The 17,505-nt window shown below is 39.6% G+C and overlaps 2 protein-coding genes across 2 annotated transcripts in view; both read right to left on the reverse strand.

Moving 5' to 3' along the window:
- Positions 1-781: 781 nt before the first annotated feature.
- slc24a2 (solute carrier family 24 member 2) lies at positions 782-13,392 on the reverse strand. The gene is made up of 10 exons (XM_053480052.1): positions 13,368-13,392; positions 10,799-11,729; positions 5,190-5,219; positions 4,886-4,994; positions 4,691-4,765; positions 4,483-4,559; positions 3,157-3,297; positions 2,813-2,902; positions 2,015-2,181; positions 782-1,916 (listed from the first exon to the last, which is right to left on the reverse strand). The coding sequence occupies exons 2-10, from the start codon at positions 11,663-11,665 to the stop codon at positions 1,667-1,669; spliced, it is 1,806 nt and encodes a 601-aa protein (XP_053336027.1). The 5' UTR covers positions 11,666-11,729; positions 13,368-13,392; the 3' UTR covers positions 782-1,666.
- Positions 13,393-16,905: 3,513 nt separating this feature from the next.
- The window catches only part of tspan5b (tetraspanin 5b), a 5,040-nt gene continuing 4,440 nt past the window's right edge, over positions 16,906-17,505 (reverse strand). Inside the window, exon 9 of the mRNA XM_053479751.1 lies at positions 16,906-17,505. This exon is cut by the window's right edge and continues 73 nt beyond it. The gene's annotated coding sequence lies outside the window, so the exon portion shown is untranslated.

The following is a 17,505-nucleotide window of genomic DNA, read 5'->3' on the forward strand; positions in this document are numbered from 1 at the left end:
TATTGAGAGAACTTTCATTGGTTGCTTAAAGAGATCTTTCCTAATCCTCTTTTGACAGGATCTATACGTTCTCTTGAAACAGCACTCTGTGGACAAATTGTTTTTATTTCTGTCAGTGTTCATATACAGTACAGTACAACATGAGAATGACAAACAGGAGGCAATTAAATACTGTGCCTTAGAATACGTTACCTTAACATGTAGACCCTGTCTTTAAGAAAGCTTCTTTAGATTCAGCTTCACCAAATATTCACATGAGAAATGTCTGAAGGTTCACCAGGTCCATGGTCGCACAATACGCTTGGCTTTTATGATAATATCTTAATGCTAACATCGTTTTCCAGAAGTAACTCTGAAATCTTATGGGATTTGTTTCATTTAAAGACCAAAAAGTTGATCCAACTACAATTCATAAACAAACACTATAGAAACAATCGAAAGAATGGAACAAAACCTAAAATGTTACACTTTTATTTGTGAACATTAGCATGATGCAGTACATTAAATTATGTAAATAAATTATGGTTAATAGTCCAGGATATGTACATAGATTTCACACGAATGTAAATGTTAACTGTATTAAATGAGAGCAAGAAAAAAACATGATGTTTCATTTAGTATCACAAGAATAATGTGTTAGAGTATATAGATTAGATTAGATTAGATTAGATGTGAACAAATTACAACAAGTCCACACTGTGAACATACTGCATGCAGCATTGTCATGTTTTTAAAATGATATGATATATGATATGATATGATATAATATACGGTAAATATGAAACATATGCATGCCTATTACTTATGTCAGTCTACAAATTTAAACTCTAATGATTATTAAATAACAATAAAACAACCATGATCAAATAATAAAGTATACGCAAAATAATATTTCTTCATCTCCACCAAAGGAGACGCTCCAATTGCGCCGTCCTAGTGTTCAGGTTCAGGCTTGATTCATTGTCTCAGTCCTGAAGCCTTTCCTGTGAACATCCCTGAGGAGAATTTACTTCCCTGTTTCCACACGTCCGTCCATCAATCCATTTTTTTTATCGCATTCATTAGAACAGTCTAAATCTGCTGCACATGTGCGTGTCCGTTGTGTTAATCTCCCAGGAAAAGTAAACAAAAAGTTTTTACTATTATTTTTTAAATTAAAATAATGTGCCATCTTTTAAACATCACATGAAGCGCTGGTCCTGATGGGTTTCTTGGTGTTGATGTGTAGTTTTTGTGTAGTTCAGCCATCCTGAGTAAGTTTGTATGTTGTCTCTGTGTACCTTGTGCAATTCCACTGGATGTTTTTGTGTAGCTTGCTTAATTAAAAAAAAAAAATTGCACTGTAGTTTATGGATAAATTTACTTATGGCTTTTTGTGTGTGTAATTTCTCTGTAATTACAAGCTACGAGTCAAGTCATTCATGTATGTCCTGTATAGTGTTCTGAGTAATCATGTGTATTGTCTGTTTAATGTTTAAGCACTTTTTGATTTTCTAATCAGATTACTGAGATACTGTATAATCTTGTTTGGTGTAGTTTCTGGTGTTTCTGTAGTTTTCTTTGTAATTTCTTTGTGCATATCATCTCAAATCCCCTCAGAATCCAGTGCATCCTCCGGGAAGTAGTGTCATGTCTCCTTGTAATACAAACATTCCCCTGAAGCTCCTCAGATGGAGATGGGACAGGTGATGATCTTGTCCTCCAGCATGACGCTGACCACCAGGAAAATGAAGTAAAGCACGAACATGAAGAAGCCGAGCAGCTTGCTCATTCTCCACTTGCAGGCAGCGATGGAGACGATGACGAAGACGAGCATGAGGAAGAGCAACACGATGGCACAGAACAAGCCGTTACTGCTCACCGCCACTGGCTTCAGGTTGTGAAAGAGCGAGTAGAGCAGCCACGGGAAGGGCAACCTGCCGAGAAAGGACAACAGAAGAATCGAAAATTAGATGTTTATTAGTGCTTGCGGATCTGCGTGATAGTGTTTAATGATGATGATGATGATCCTTACCCCACGGTAATATCAAAAATATTGGAACCCACTGAGCTCGACACAGCCATGTCTCCTAAACCTTTCCTGGCTACGATGACGCTGGTAATGAGATCTGGAATGGAGGTTCCTGCTGCAAGAATAGTCAGACCCATGATCTCCTCCGTAATGCCGATAGTCTCTCCAACCTGTGGTATCATTTAAAAACTCTCAGCATGATGTTCTGGACATGTTTGCAAGTTACAGTATGTAGTGTATGAAGTCTTTATATGATCATTCATAGCTGTAAACCTCTTCCGGTCATCGCCACCTTATCTAACACCTTATTTTATTTAATCAACAGATTTATTTGACGATTTTTACATTTTTGTTCTTTTTTATTTTTTTCCAAGCTGTTTTTTTCTGCTTCATCCTAACCATTTTTGGGGGTACGGGTTTGTGCGCACCCATGTGTTTCACATTAGCTCTTTAAAATAGCTGAGTAAGTCCTGGACCTGTTACAAATGACACTGCTAATTGAAAAGCCGCCAGCATGTACTAGCCTTAAGCGAGCAGAAACTGAAGTGAACATCTAATTGGCTTTGGGATTTGGCTGCTTTTCTCTGTCTGTCTCCCTCAGCCTATCTTTAACTCTTTTCTTCTTCATCCACTGTGCAAATTTAACCTTCACTATTCGTACTCTTGCCATTCCTCAGGAACCACTACTTTAGCAAACAGCACGAACGACGAATGACTCTACGAGCCCCACGAACTGTCACTGGTAGAGTCAATATTAATACTTGTTTATGAGAATAAGTGTGTATGTGTGTTCTTGCCCACCTGGTGAGCCCACCACACCATCAAATAGGAGAAGATAGCAATCCAACTGATGGAACCCAGAAACGTGACGGGAAAGAACTTCTTTGATGTCTAAGTAAAATAAATAAAGAAAAGAGGTTGTTAATATTGGGTGAAACAAGGCTAGTGTTGCTAACAAAGGTGAAGTTTTTAAACTGATACTCTTAGCATGGTGCAGTCACATACTGGATAGCAAGATAGACTGATATGGTCAATCTTATATGAAAAAAAATTACTTTGGGTCATTAATGATTCTAGTATTCCAAATAAGCCTTACTTAGTTTACTGTCTGTAAACAAAATAGGAATTCGACTTGAGTTTCTTACGTTTCTGCGGACGTCGGGCAGTGTGAGCCACAGTGGGAAGACAATGGGGAAAATGAAGAGGTACATCACTTGCTTTCGGGTTGTGTCTGGCCACTCTAGGTTGAGAGGCTGTTCCTCATCATCTTCCTCTTCTTCCTCACTCTGCATCAAAAAGCCTGTATTAGAGACACTTAGCCACAGCTCCAACTCTGCTTTAAACACACCTTCATGCACACCCCTTACATTCTTAAGTCCCCTATGTTTTGTGATTTCATCAAATTTTATTTTTATGAACAGTCTCCATTCATGTTGGAGAATATTGATATCAACAACTCCCTCTATGCATGAGCAAGGGAGCAAGTGAAAATGTTACTAACTAATTGTAAGTCTGCCCCATGGTCACATGTTCCTCATGAATACTTTGGAAAGACAGCACTGTGTTTCCATGGTCCTTGATCTCAGTGTTTCTGGTGTTCAGTTATACTTGCATTCTATCCTCCCAGGATTCTATGTTTTCGGGTTTCCGAGGGCCCTAACTTCATATGGGCTTTAGTTTCCAGTGTTCTAATGGTCTATGGCCCAATGTTCCTAGTGTTCTAAGTGCATTGAGCTGTTGGTTTCCAGTGTTTTAAATGCCCATGGCTCTATTTTCCCAGTGTTCTAAGTATCTAGTACCTAAAGTTCCTAGTGTTTTAAATGATTAGGCCTGAGAGTTCACGGTTTTCAAAGTGCCTTGTGCCTAATATTCCAAGTTTCAATCTAGGGCCCAATGGTCCAACTGTTCTAAGTGTCTAGCACTTAATGTTCCCAGTGTTCTAATTGTCCATGTCCCCACATTCCCAATGTTCTAAATGCATATGGTCCTAATATTCCCATTGTTCCCAGTGTCAAGGTCCTAATATCTCCAGTAATATGAGTGCATACATTTCTAAGTTCCCAGTGTTATAAAAGCATTGGGTCCTAAATTAACATGTTCCCAGCTTATGGTCCAAGAACTCTTTTGTCCCAGAGTCCAATGTCATAATGCTCGATGGTACCTTAAATCTTTGTCCTCAGGTTCTTCTGTCCTCAGGGGCTTATATTCCCTTGACAACTACAACACAGTCCTATATTCCCAAAGTTCTGTTTTCTCAGTAAAATTTAAATGTTCTGTGATCTGTGTATCCCTTGTGTGAAATTTAGAGGGGAAACATCCGCACATTTCCAAACATTTAAGCTTAGTGTTGCTCCATAAATCCTGTTCTGTAGATGCTGTACATCATTAGCTCAAGAAGGGAGTGTTAAGAACAGCACCTACATTGGGGCACTGGTTTGTTTGGTCTGTTCATTGGTTGGCTGGGGTGTTACCTGTTGTGCTAGGGTGCCGTTCATTGGCGGAGTGACTTCTACCTCCACGCTGGTACTTTTAGAGAATTTCTTATTCACTGCAGGATGAATACCACAAAACAGTAAAAATAAGTGTTTTAGTGATGCACAATCATTGTCTACGGAAATGTGTCATTTGAAACATATATTATATATTTATATATCCCTAGTTTTTTATTAGAACACGAACCAGTGCCATTTGCTTCCTCTTGTCTCTTCTTTCTTGCAATCCTGTGCAAAATTGAAGCTTTGTCTTTGAATTTTCCTAAAACAGACCAAAATATTACACAGACACACACACTTACACAACTGCGCAATTTAAAAGTAGTTCGTGTTTGTCTCACTAACCAGCTACTGTGTTGAGAAAAGTGTGTATGCGTGATACCTTCACTGAGTGGATCAAGTGTGTGGATCATGAGTTGGAAGATGCTGTTCCTCATCAGGGAGTTGTGCAGAGAGGCGGAGCTTACACCTCTCTGAAGGTGGGGCTTGGTCTAAACCAGGGAGACGAGAAAAGCATTAACAGAGCAGCGTATGATATTGAAAAGGCTGGGCGATGTGCTGATATAATATTGATCTCATGATATTCTTTACTGAAATTTTATTATCAGTAGACACTGAAACAAGCAAGTGATTCAGATTTTATGACATGAGTTATTATGTGTAATGTGGAGTGGAGTTATACCTACCGAGAGCTGGTTCCCATCAGTATTGTCACCCTTGAGAAAGACATAAAAAATATTTATTATTTTATAAGTACTTTGTTCAGCAAACTGCATTTATGTTAATAGAATTATTGACATAACAGTATATAAAGATTAAAATAAATGTTTAAAACTTATGACGTTAACTCATCCCTTATGATAAGGGATGGTGTTATACAGTAACGTTTTCTGCAAGAAGACGTTTATTTAACACGTATGGAAGGAGTCTCCAGTCTCAGTGCTTTGTAATAAGCTACAACTATAAGCATTAACACATTTTTAGGACAGACAAGTTTATATTTATTGGGTTTTGTGTCATATGGCGAGCTGTATTTTATTAATCATATTCATTTAGAAAGAGCCTGGAGACGGAACAGCTGTTTATAGTTGTCAAACTGACGTTTATGGAAGGCTTTGAGCACAGCACGGCTATGAGACTCTTAGCCGCAGTAAAACATTTGAACAGTGCAAACTTTGTTACTGATCCTGGATGAAGTAACACATTTTTACAAAAAAGTGAAGGTTCATATTCTCTCAGATTTAACAAGGGTGCGTCAAACACCATAGAACCCCATGCTAAAGTTTACAAAAGAAATAAACATGTTTACAGCCTGGTACTAAAACAGTTTTGGTCTCTATAGCTAGATTTCCCAATCATGACAACTGTACAGAAGGGGAATTTTTAATGTAACATATCACTTACTCACTATAATCACTCTTACTCATCATCTATACCGCTTTATCCTGGGTCGCAGGGGGCCTGGACCCTATCCCAGGAGACTTAAGGCACTAGGCAGGGTACCCACTGATCAAGGTGCCAGTTCATTGCAGGCTACACACAATTGTACTATGGGCAATTTGGAGATGCCAATTAGCCTAATATGTATGTCTTTGGACTGAGGGAGGAAACCAAAGTACTCAGAGGAAACCCATCAAGCACATGGAGAACATCCAAACTCTACACGCACAGAGGCGGGAATTAAACCCGGCTGGAAATCGAACCCGGACCCTTGAGGTGCAAGGCCAGTACTACAGTGGACAGAGCTAATCACTACGTCACCATGCCAAATTAATCCATAAAATGATGCAAAATTAGGCATGTGCAAGTGTCAAAATGCTATGCATTACTTTAGCTAACCGACTGGATTTGCTGAACTTGATTTCTTTGCTGTGTAGACATTGCAATTTATATTCATCAGGTGATGTATAAGGTATGGTGATGTAGTTCAATTAAATGCAATTAACTTTTGCATATAAATTAAGCTAATCCTCCATAGCATTTTAGCTAAGCTAAAGCCTCTCTAGCTAGCTTGTGGTAACAGTTAAGTAGGCATATTAAACCAAAGCCAGGGTCCATTCTTTCTGCCAATTTCCCCAATTTATTAATTATCCGTTTGGAGTTAGCTTAAAACTCCCCTCGGACTACCTATGGATAATGTCACTGAGGGTTTGTCCAGGTTGGACTATGTTTGTGACCGGCATATTTTGATCAACTAGTAATAGTTCTACCATTTATACTCTTCTTCTCTCTCCCTGTCGAGCTACACATGTCGTTCCTGAGCTGCCAGTGATCCAGACTCCCTCTTCCCTCCGGACCTGTCTGACCCATCCTGGTTCCCCGCTTCTGGTTGGAGATCTCGTCACATGGATGCCGCCTATGTCTCTTTGGGATGCGTCTGGTGTCTGGGGACGGTTTCACTCTACCTCGACTGGTGTTGACAGCTGTTTCTCTGAGGACTTGACTTGGCTGCAGTTGCTCTATAGTTCAGGGCTGGTATTTCCTACAAGACTACCTGAGTCTAAAATAACTACCTGGACTCCATATTAACATCAATTAACATCTCCTGTTATACTGAACTTCCTGCCACCTAACACACAGTATGAGTGCAGATCAATCCCTGCTATCTGTTATCACCCAGATGAGGATGGGTTACCTGTTGAGTCTGGTTCCTCTTAAGGTTTCTTCCTATTACCATCTCAGGGAGTTTTTCCTTGCCACTGTCGTCCTCGGCTTGCTCACCAGGGACAGTCATCATTGTGATTCATACACATTCACATTCCATATAGACTTAAATAATTCTTTTGATTGTGTAAAGCTGCTTTGCGACAATGACAATTGTTAAAAGCGCTATACAAAGAAAATTGAATTAAATTGAATTGAATAAGTGATTCCACCTTTCTGTCACACCAAGAACCAAAATTGAATTCTTAAATGGAGGAACAAAACTCACTTAAATCAGTTTACTCAGAACTGTCCCTTATTGCCAATCCCTTTAAATAGATCATAAGAGTTAACCTTTTAGGTGAAATCTAATACTGCTTTTTTTTGGTGCTTTCTCTGCAGAACCTGGTACATCCTCCAGGTACTCGAAACACATGTGTTGTAGGTTGACAGGTGTTTGTGAATGTGTGTTTGGCCTGTTGGTAGCAAGAGAGTGGGGTCCTTTTGGAACAATGACTGCTGGCATGAAGTCAAAGGTAATAATAAACCTAAAAATTGGTTTTGATGATGGATTGAATGGATCATTGTACAACATCAATGTACTGTATGTTGCCCACCATTTATGAAAACCAGATTGATAAAGATAATATTATGTGAAATGGGTTGAAAGAAATAACAAAATAATGTTCCTTGATTATCAAAACACATGCTAACCCTAACCCTGCTGATTTGCGACAATGACAATTGTTAAAAGCGCTATACAAATAAAATTGAATTGAATTGAATTGGTGTGTCAAGATGGCCAGTTGAGTTGACGAAAGAGATAAGCCTGACAGGAACTTGTTCATGAACCTCCTAGGATTCATCAATGAATGAATTCTTGAATGAGTTTATGAATTCCTAGGATCCTGATCAGACAAAACAGGGCTGTTATTAAGGTGATTTTAAGATCATTCCATCCACCTATCCTGCTAAATCCAACTAGGGACCGTGGAGGCAAATGATGACCAGTGCATTCATTCCCGTCTTGTACGACCATGGTAGGACCTCTGTTCAACATTCCTATGCATATTCACACACTACAGGCAATTTGGGAATGTCAATTAGCCTAATCTTCATGTCTTGGGACTGTGGGAGAGAACGCAAGGTCCTAGAGGAAATCCTCCAAGCATGATGAGAAAATGCAAAGTCTATGCATACAGACCCAATGTGGGAATCAAACCCAGGACCTGGAGGTGCAAGGCAATAGCGCTAAACAATAAGCCACCATGCCGTTTTTAAGATCATTGTACTCCAAAATAGCTTTAATCTATCATTAGTTCGTAGTTCTCCAAAATACAATTCTCAAAGTGTATCTAGTTCCACATTTGGAAGCCACAATTTTCCAAGTGTTTAACGTATTAAGGAATACCATGATCAAAAAGACCTTGTGGAAAAAACATTTAAAGACCATATAGCTTAAAAGGTCACAACTTAAAGCACTAAGAGTCCTTTATTTATTTTTTAAAAATCTATTTACTGTCATGCTCTGCACGCTGGTAAAGATGGATGATGGATTTCAGGCAACTTGTTTCTCATGGATTGAAAATCTTACAAATACAGTAAATATGAAAATAACTTAACACTATCACTTTTTGTCCCTTATGTCTACGAAGAGCAACTTAAATGAGGGTTTGAGTTTGAGGTCATGCTGTTTTGACTCTTGAGGACACCGCGTGGCTCCTGGCTAAAGTTAGCGGCGCTAACAGGATCTAATACGCTTATAGGATTAGTGCAGAGGAACAAGAGGTTACATGTGGGAATCCACGCCTCTGCTGGCTCTCCGCACACATATTTAATGCTATTTTACTCGGTAAACGAGACATGTCTTGGCATGAACTGATGTAGCCATGTCGTGGAAAAGTTGTACCAGTTTTCCTGCTAAACAAGTATAAGCTAGTTTATTTTTTAGCCAGATAGCATGCAGTAATTATGTCTTTAAACAGTTTACATACAGTGTGACAGTTCAACACAACAGAGCCATTATGAGCAACCACCATCAAAACAAAATGTATGGATTCCACCATATAGATATTCTTCTCAGTATTGTAAAACTTATAAGGGCTGAATGATTTTAAATTATTTGGAAATGTACACGAACATGCTTTAGTTCTCGTACTATTATGTTTTTCTAATTTATTCATAATCTGTCAAGAAAAATGAACCATACAGCAATGTAAATGTTCAATGGGGTCTCTCTACGCACCATCATACCTTATACAACAACTGCTGCATCTGCAGCGCTACCTGCATTGCAGGTGACCCTTCTCAGCCCTCACATGGAGTATTTATCCTTCTGCCATCTGGCAGCAGGTACAGGAGAACCCGTGCCACCACCAGCAGACTTAGCAACAGTTTTCTGTCACCTAGGCAGCTTACTCAACCCACATGCTTCCCAATTCTCAACTGGCCTTGTCAAACATATGCACACTGACCACTGATAGACAGTTTATGGAACATCCTATTATGATTTGTATAATGGTTCTGAGAAACAATATTTTGTTCCAATATATACAAGCTACATGGAGGAATGACAACCACCCTTGACTTACCAAACAGTAATTAGCTTCTATTAGTTTCTATACCTCAAAGATTGCACTTTATTTTTATCATCTAAGATACCAAAGATCTACCCTGAGTCCCATCCCACAGGTGAATACTAGTACTGTATAATCTCAGTTTAACAGCTTTTTTTCGATCAGTTTTTATCAGTGCAGACTCAGAGGATAACGCTGTGGGTCACTGATTTGGACGGCGGGTTTAAACCTCTGAACTAGCGAGACTTCCACAGCTTCACGAGGATGGAGTACTGCTTGATTAAATCGATAAAAAAATAACAAACCAGCGGCTGAGGCCTATAAAAGAGACACGTTACATCAGGAAGCAACAAACCTGTCTCCCCATGCACGAGGATAAAGAAGACACCTTTCATTTTATCATTTATCATTAATTTTAACAGCAAATCTGACACTCTAACACTATGTACCCATGGTGGCGTTGTTCTGCAGAGAGTAGTAACTTATAGGCTATAAAGCAACACAATCAATGTGACTTATGATTAAACCTTTCATGTTCTGCATAATTGTTTTAATAGAGCACATTTTGAGTCACTATATTTGGTGTCTTTCAGCTGGTCCCATTGAGGGGTCTCCACAGCAGACCATCCGATCCACACATAACTTGGCACAGGTTTTACGTTGGACCCCCTTCCTGATGCAACCCTCCAATTTTTTCGGGGCTTGTTCCGGCCCTGCATCCAGTGGCTGGGGTTTGGCCCGCCTGGGTTCTTAAAAATGCAAAGTACTGTAAAAAACCTACAGTAGTTTTGTCCTAGACAAGCATGTGTACATGAAAGGAGGTGTAACATATTTGGGTAAATGTTGTAATATTTGTGTGGCCACACATTACCCCATCAACCTTCCCCCATTAGTCATCTTCGCCTGATTTTAAGGTTTTCTGTGAACCTGACAGATGCTCTGTTCTTCCTCAGATCATCACACTCAGATGACGTCTTCGCGTAGCCCTAATCTAGTATAGTGAGAAGCTGGCTACTTCCTGTGTATCCCTTCAGCCATACAACCTTGGACAGAGATTGCGACTGAGCTCGACTCACCTTGGACATGGCCTCGCCTTCATCCACCTGGTTCCGGCTAATCAGTTTCTTGACAAACACCTCAAAAAAGGAGTTGAATTTCATGAAAAGCACATAAGAAAAGTAGCCCCCTAGCAGCGTCATGCTCTCCAGGTAGGAGATATAATTGTCTAAAAAGAAGAAGATGAGCATGATGAGGTCCACGATGTAGAAGGAGACGTCACGGAAGAGTGGCCACCAGGTGAGGTTGAGGATCTCGCGCGAGAACAGCGCGCACATGCCGATCACAAACAGGATGTTGAAGACGGCAGAGCCGACGATGGTACCGATCCCGACGTTGCTGTGAGAGATGAACACGCCTATAACAGATGTGAAGAGCTCAGGGGCGGAGCCTCCAGCTGCCATAAAGGTAGCACCTGCTACATCATCTGAGATCTTCAGCTTCTCTGTGATGACAGTAAGGGCTGGAACGAAGAACTCGTCGCACACGATGGCCAGCGCGATGAACATGTACAGCATCCCAAATATGTGTAGCACCACAGCCCCCTGACGCCTTTGCTCCAGAGAAAATAAATCCTCAGGATATTCTGCGTGGGTCTCAATCACCAGCGTCGTATGCTCCTCTCCTTCCTGATGGGTGGAGCGGGGAGTTCTTTGATGCTGGAGCTCATTTCCAAATCTAAAGGCATTCCAACACAGGAGCAGGGAAAAGGCGAACAAGCTCAGCACAAACCCAAAGATCCGTGAGGGTCGGAGCTTCCTCCTCAAGTGATGCCGTCTTGGCCTCTGATTGGATGTAACCATGGTTGATGGGTGACTTTGTGGTCCAATGGGCTGTCTCAGAACTAAGGAGTGCCAGTCATGGCCCCGCCCACAATTAAACCTCATTGGATGGACACACTCCCTGATTCCACTGGAGCAAGAACTTCTAATGGTTCCCTCATAATAAGATCTAGGGAGGAAAGATTAAAAAATTTCGCAGTCAAAAAAATGCAATGAAATTTGGAATTCTCGTGCTAATTTAGACGTAAACATACGTTCATTATACTAAAGGAACGCAGATGATGTTCTGCAATTGTTTGCAGAATCTCTGCCAATGGTGTTAAAATGGTGTTATCAGTAGCCACATTATAACAATTGTAAAGTGTTTGATTAGCGCCACCTGTAGGATTCCCAGAGCTGCACCTAAATCCAGAAACTATGGCAACGTTCACATTACAAGCCACTTTGTACAATTCTGATGTTTTTGATCAGATTGGATTTGCATGTCATGACAGTTTACATTCATAGTTACAAAGTTACTTTTTTCTGTCTTTACTTTTAAGTGGACGGGTCTGTGCTCTGAAATGTCTTTTGGGACACTTTGTCCTAATTTATTCTAATCTTAACAGTATAAAATACCACCAGAGTGGTGTAACTTCTTATAATTTCCTTACTTAATTTCCAATTCTATATTTATTCATTCCAACCTCCAACACAAGCTCCGCCCCTTTTCTTTTCCTGTCCAATTATGGTTTAGTATACCCCATCCTTGTCATTGTTGTCATCATCTATACAGCTTCATCCAACAGTATAAACACTACGCCATCATTTTCTATCTTTCATTTTAACAGACAGAGTTTAACAACTTCAATTTTTTTATAAAAAAAAAAAAGAAGAAAATAATGAAGCAGTCGCTGTTGGTTTTAAATTCAAACCTTTCCTCAATCTTTCCGTCGCATCTTAGTCATTTTAACAACAGTGCTGGTTTTTACATTTCAGAAGCTTGACCTGTAAGCGAGTGTGGGCGGAGCTCCGAGTTATGTCACATGTACACCAGTGTTGTTACATTAACACCCCCCCCCCATCGGTTCTCCATCTGTCAGTCGAATGACTTAATCCAATCAAGAAGCTGCTGATCTCCTGACCTTCCTCATCGCTCGCCTCCGACCCCAAGCCGTTACTTTCACTCTGATTTCTGCATCTGCATTGTGCATCAGTATCAACTGCCATGTCCAAACAAACACCTCGATAAGCATATTCATTCGAACCTTTGTCTTTATTAGTGAGCATGACGAGATAGATTAAGTCATTTGATAATTTTATCACCTTAAATTGTTATCAAGCAAACTGTAAACATATTCTAGACCAGTGTAATTAATTATTTGTTAATACATGTGTTTTTTGTTCATCTAGCCTATTTATAACTTTTTTTTAAAAAAGTTTAAAGCTAAAGTTATTTATAATTAAAAATAAAATCAAAATAAAAAAAGCTTTATTTCCTGTTGATTTCCCAAAAAATATTAAATGCCGTCGAACAAAAAAAAATTTCATTTAAACCATTCGTGTTAACAATTTATAAATGATTAATTTATGTGCTTTTTTTTTTACATTTTATTTTACAGTTATTAATGTGTTAGACAGTTTATACTCAAACTATAAGTATTAAGTGCTAGCCTTATTAGAATTCTAGTGGTTTATTAATAAATACATAAATAAATAATAGATTTGTAGATGCTAGCTTAATCGATTAATTGGTGTTTACTGCTCCGTATAACAAACAGTAAGAAGGCTAGAGAATAATTCAGAGAAAATAAAGAAGAGTTTTTACCTCGGGACTGTCTGACTCCTGAGACGCCTCTCGGCCCGTATGGATCAGGACTGAAACACGGCCAGCAAACAGACAGGAGGAGGAGGAGGAGGAGGGATAAAGATCTCTCTCTCTCTCTCTCTCTCTCTCTCTCTTTCTCTCTCTACTTTCTGTTCTTTTCCTGTCTTAGATGAGGTCATGTAACCCTGTTATAAAACACCTTTACAGCTCCAGTTAACAATCTGTCCATGAGTTAAACACAGTATTTTAACCATTCTCTTCTAAATCCTGTATTCATTCTCATTCTCTTCTATTCTGTATTAAAAGTTATATGTATAATTTCATTAGAAAATTTCTCTTTTCGAAGTGTCCATTTGATATGAACCTGTTCAGTTCCTAAATGTTTCACTGACTAATAGAATAATTAAATAACAATTCTGTCTTCACTTGTTCATGGCATTTCATATTAAACAATAAAGAATTTGTTCAAAAAAGTGTTTATCGATTCTATTCCTAGTGACTTAGTGATGAACTGAATGAAATGATTCTTTTCTAAATTTGTCAAAGTGCGGTGACTTGGACATAGACTGACTTGATTAGTTAATGATTCTTCCTGAAGGATGGACTGGGGATTAGACTTGTGGACATAAGGCTGAGTGGAGGTGATAAAACAGAATCTTCTTTGAATGAAGGTAGATTAGAGATGAAGAGTGACTCCTAATCCCTGGATTACCCACAATGCTTCCCTGCCTCAGGGCACTTCAGATGAATCAGTGTTAATGAAGGAGGCATGGCTTCTGTATCTATCAGTGCTAATTAAGGAGGCGTGGCCTCTGTATCTATCAGTGCTAATTAAGGAGGCGTGGCCTCAGTATTGTTACATGCCTGTGTGTGTGTGGCATGTAGGCGTAGAGGCGCGGATGCTGGTGGCGGCGTGCACGCGCGCTCTTTTTCTCTCTTTTTCTCTCTCGCTCCCCCTTTCCTGCAGGTGGCCTCGCCCTAATTGGACGTGCGTGACGTGCGCCAGGATTGGCTGCCGTTGGACCTGCGCGTCTTTTTAAGGTAGGAAGCCGGAAGCGCGCGCTATTTGGGAGATGTTGCTTGTTTATGTGGTGAAAATAGAGCTGTTGGATCGCGCCTGTGTTTGTGAGCTTGTGTGGTGTGTGTTTTGGTCTCTTTTGTGTTTATGTTAATTGTTTGTAAATATTGTAAATAGTTATTTTTGGTAGTATATGCATTTCTTTTGTGGAAGCAGTAGGGGTTGGGTGCCATTTTAGTTAGACCCGTTTTCTCCTGTTTTGAATGTTTAGTTAGGGAGTTAGTTTAGCCCTGTGTTTTTGGTTTAGTTTTTCTTTGTAGTTTAGTTAGTTTCTGGGAGGAGATAGGGCAGGGTTTTTGTTTATTGTTTTGGCCTTGGCCCAACCCTGAAGCCAAGAGCTTCCGGTGTGTGTGTGTGTGTAAAAATAAAAGAGAAAAAGACAAAAGTTTGGTCGTGTAAGATTTTATTATTTATTACGCCCTGGGACCCTAGACCTGGGGACGTAACTGTATCTATCAGTGTTAATGAAGGAGGCGTGGTCTCTGTATCCATCAGTGTTAATGAAGGAGGCGTGGCCTCTGTATCTATCAGTGCTAATTAAGGAGACGTGGCCTCTGTATCTATCAGTGCTAATGAAGGAGGCGTGGCCTCTGTATCCATCAGTGTTAATGAAGGAGGCGTGGCCTCTGTATCTATCAGTGTTAATGAAGGAGGCGTGGCCTCAGTATCTATCAGTGTTAATGAAGGAGGCGTGGCCTCTGTATCTATCAGTGTTAATGAAGGAGGCGTGGCCTCTGTATCTATCAGTGTTAATGAAGGAGGCGTGGCCTCAGTATCTATCAGTGTTAATGAAGGAGGCGTGGCCTCAGTATCTATCAGTGTTAATGAAGGAGGCGTGGCCTCTGTATCTATCAGTGTTAATGAAGGAGGCATGGCTTCTGTATCTATCAGTGTTGTAAAAAAGGGGGCGTGGCCTCTGTATCTATCAGTGTTAATGAAGGTGGCGTGGCCTCTGTATCTATCAGTGTTAATGAAGGAGGCGTGGCCTCTGTATCTATCAGTGTTAAAAAAGGGGGCGTGACCTCTGTATCTATCAGTGTTAATGAAGGAGGTGTGGCCTCTGTATCTATCAGTGTTAGATACAGAAGCCATGCCTCCTTCATTATCAGTGTTTTAAAAAAGGGGGCGTGGCCTTTGTATCTATCAGTGTTAATGAAGGAGGCGTGGCCTCGGTATCTATCAGTGTTAATGAAGGTGGCGTGGCCTCTGTATCTATCAGTGTTAATGAAGGAGGCGTGGCCTCTGTATCTATCAGTGTTAAAAAAGGGGGCGTGACCTCTGTATCTATCAGTGTTAATGAAGGAGGTGTGGCCTCTGTATCTATCAGTGTTAATAAGGAAGGCGTGGCCTCTGTATGTACCATTGTTAATAAAGGGGGCGTGGCCTTATAAACCTACTTTAGAACCAGAAGACACACCTTTATTAAAACATATCAAAGTTTATTGTTCAGATGGAGAATAGGTTATGTGCTCAAATACAACACTGTAAAAAGACTTAAATCACATAAACCACACACACACACACACACACACAGAAGCAGAACCCTGTTTAGAGGTTAAACACAAGTGCTGGAGTCACATTTGCATCATTCATACAAAAACACAACGTTAATACTTTCACTTATTTACGGTAGTGTTCGTTATGTGCATCAAAAGCAAAATCTATACGTCTCTCTCTCTCTCTTTCAGCTCTACTAAGATATGCTAATCAGATAAGCTAAATTTTCTGGGCTATAAGTAGCTCCAGAGTTCACAGAGTGTTCAGACACCACGGTTAGTACTTACACGCCACTACAGCGCCACCTGCTGGTGTGTGTATGACCAGTTTGTCATGCTTCTGTCATTAGAGTAATTGATCTTAAGTTATCGTCAGTATCCGCTAGCACAGACATGGTATTTTGATTAGCACCAAGCTAACAGTAGTGCAATTCACCCTTTAGCTAAAGCTAATTAAAAATAATATGAAAGGTAAATCCAACAACATTAGCAACAACAACGACACAACTTACAGCCCAGAAAATTCATCAAGTGCAACACGCTCACTCACACAGCTAGCACTGAAACCATCCTTTAGATAAACTCATAGCTCTAATATTAATTTGATATTCACACACCAAAAGAAGGACAACAGCAAGGTACCTGCTATTGATACTTAAAAAAAAAAAAGAGTAAAAATAATATATTTATAAATTTGAATAACATTTTGTGCCTTAATGAAAAAAGAACATAATAGCTTTTAATAGATAGCTAACATTTTAGTAGTTTCTTATTTTTAGCTTAGCGTAGTTCAATAAATTCAGATTAAGACAAAAACTTAAAACATATCGTGAACACAATTGTGGTGTGCTGGTAAATATTTTCATTGTTACAATCATCTTAAAGCGCTAACTGTAGATACTAGGTGCCTTTATGCTAATGATTATTTCACTACACATGCAGTGCTTCTTCACACACACACACACACACACACACACACACACACACACACACACACACACACAAACCCCAAAACAAAAAAAGCAGTGCTTTGAAATCAACCCATTTATGTATATTTCTGATTTACAAGGTAAGTCGTTCTAGCTTCCTAGCATGAAATGCTAAGTAATAGCATTAACTCGCTGAATCGGTCATGCTAGTTTTTTTTTGTTTTTTTTTACCTCACGTGTTGGTCAAACTGCTAGCGTAATCTTCTGACCCTTACAATGCCGAAATATGAGAGTAAATTATAAAAGTTTCCAGTTAATTCTGCCTAGATTTCAGCTTTGTTTTTTGAATGGAGTGCGTGAGGTAATTTGTGCTGTTAGCATGACGCTATAGCGGTCTTCATAAGCTTCCACTGGCTGTTAGTAAGGTTCAAAATTAACGAAGAAATGCAGTTAGTCGTGTTGAGTATGAAATGTGTCTAAAATTAGTATTATTTCTTTTTACATAATTTTAAGAAAAAAAATGAAACAATATTTTTGAACCTTTACACAAATGACAAGTGACTCAACACCTACACCTTGTGGTGAAAGCAGGAACTGCGGTAAAGTCTAGAATAAAGGTGATTTGGAAATGAAAA

The sequence above is a fragment of the Clarias gariepinus genome, chromosome 20 (genome assembly GCF_024256425.1).
Source record: "Clarias gariepinus isolate MV-2021 ecotype Netherlands chromosome 20, CGAR_prim_01v2, whole genome shotgun sequence".
Taxonomy (NCBI): domain Eukaryota; kingdom Metazoa; phylum Chordata; class Actinopteri; order Siluriformes; family Clariidae; genus Clarias; species Clarias gariepinus.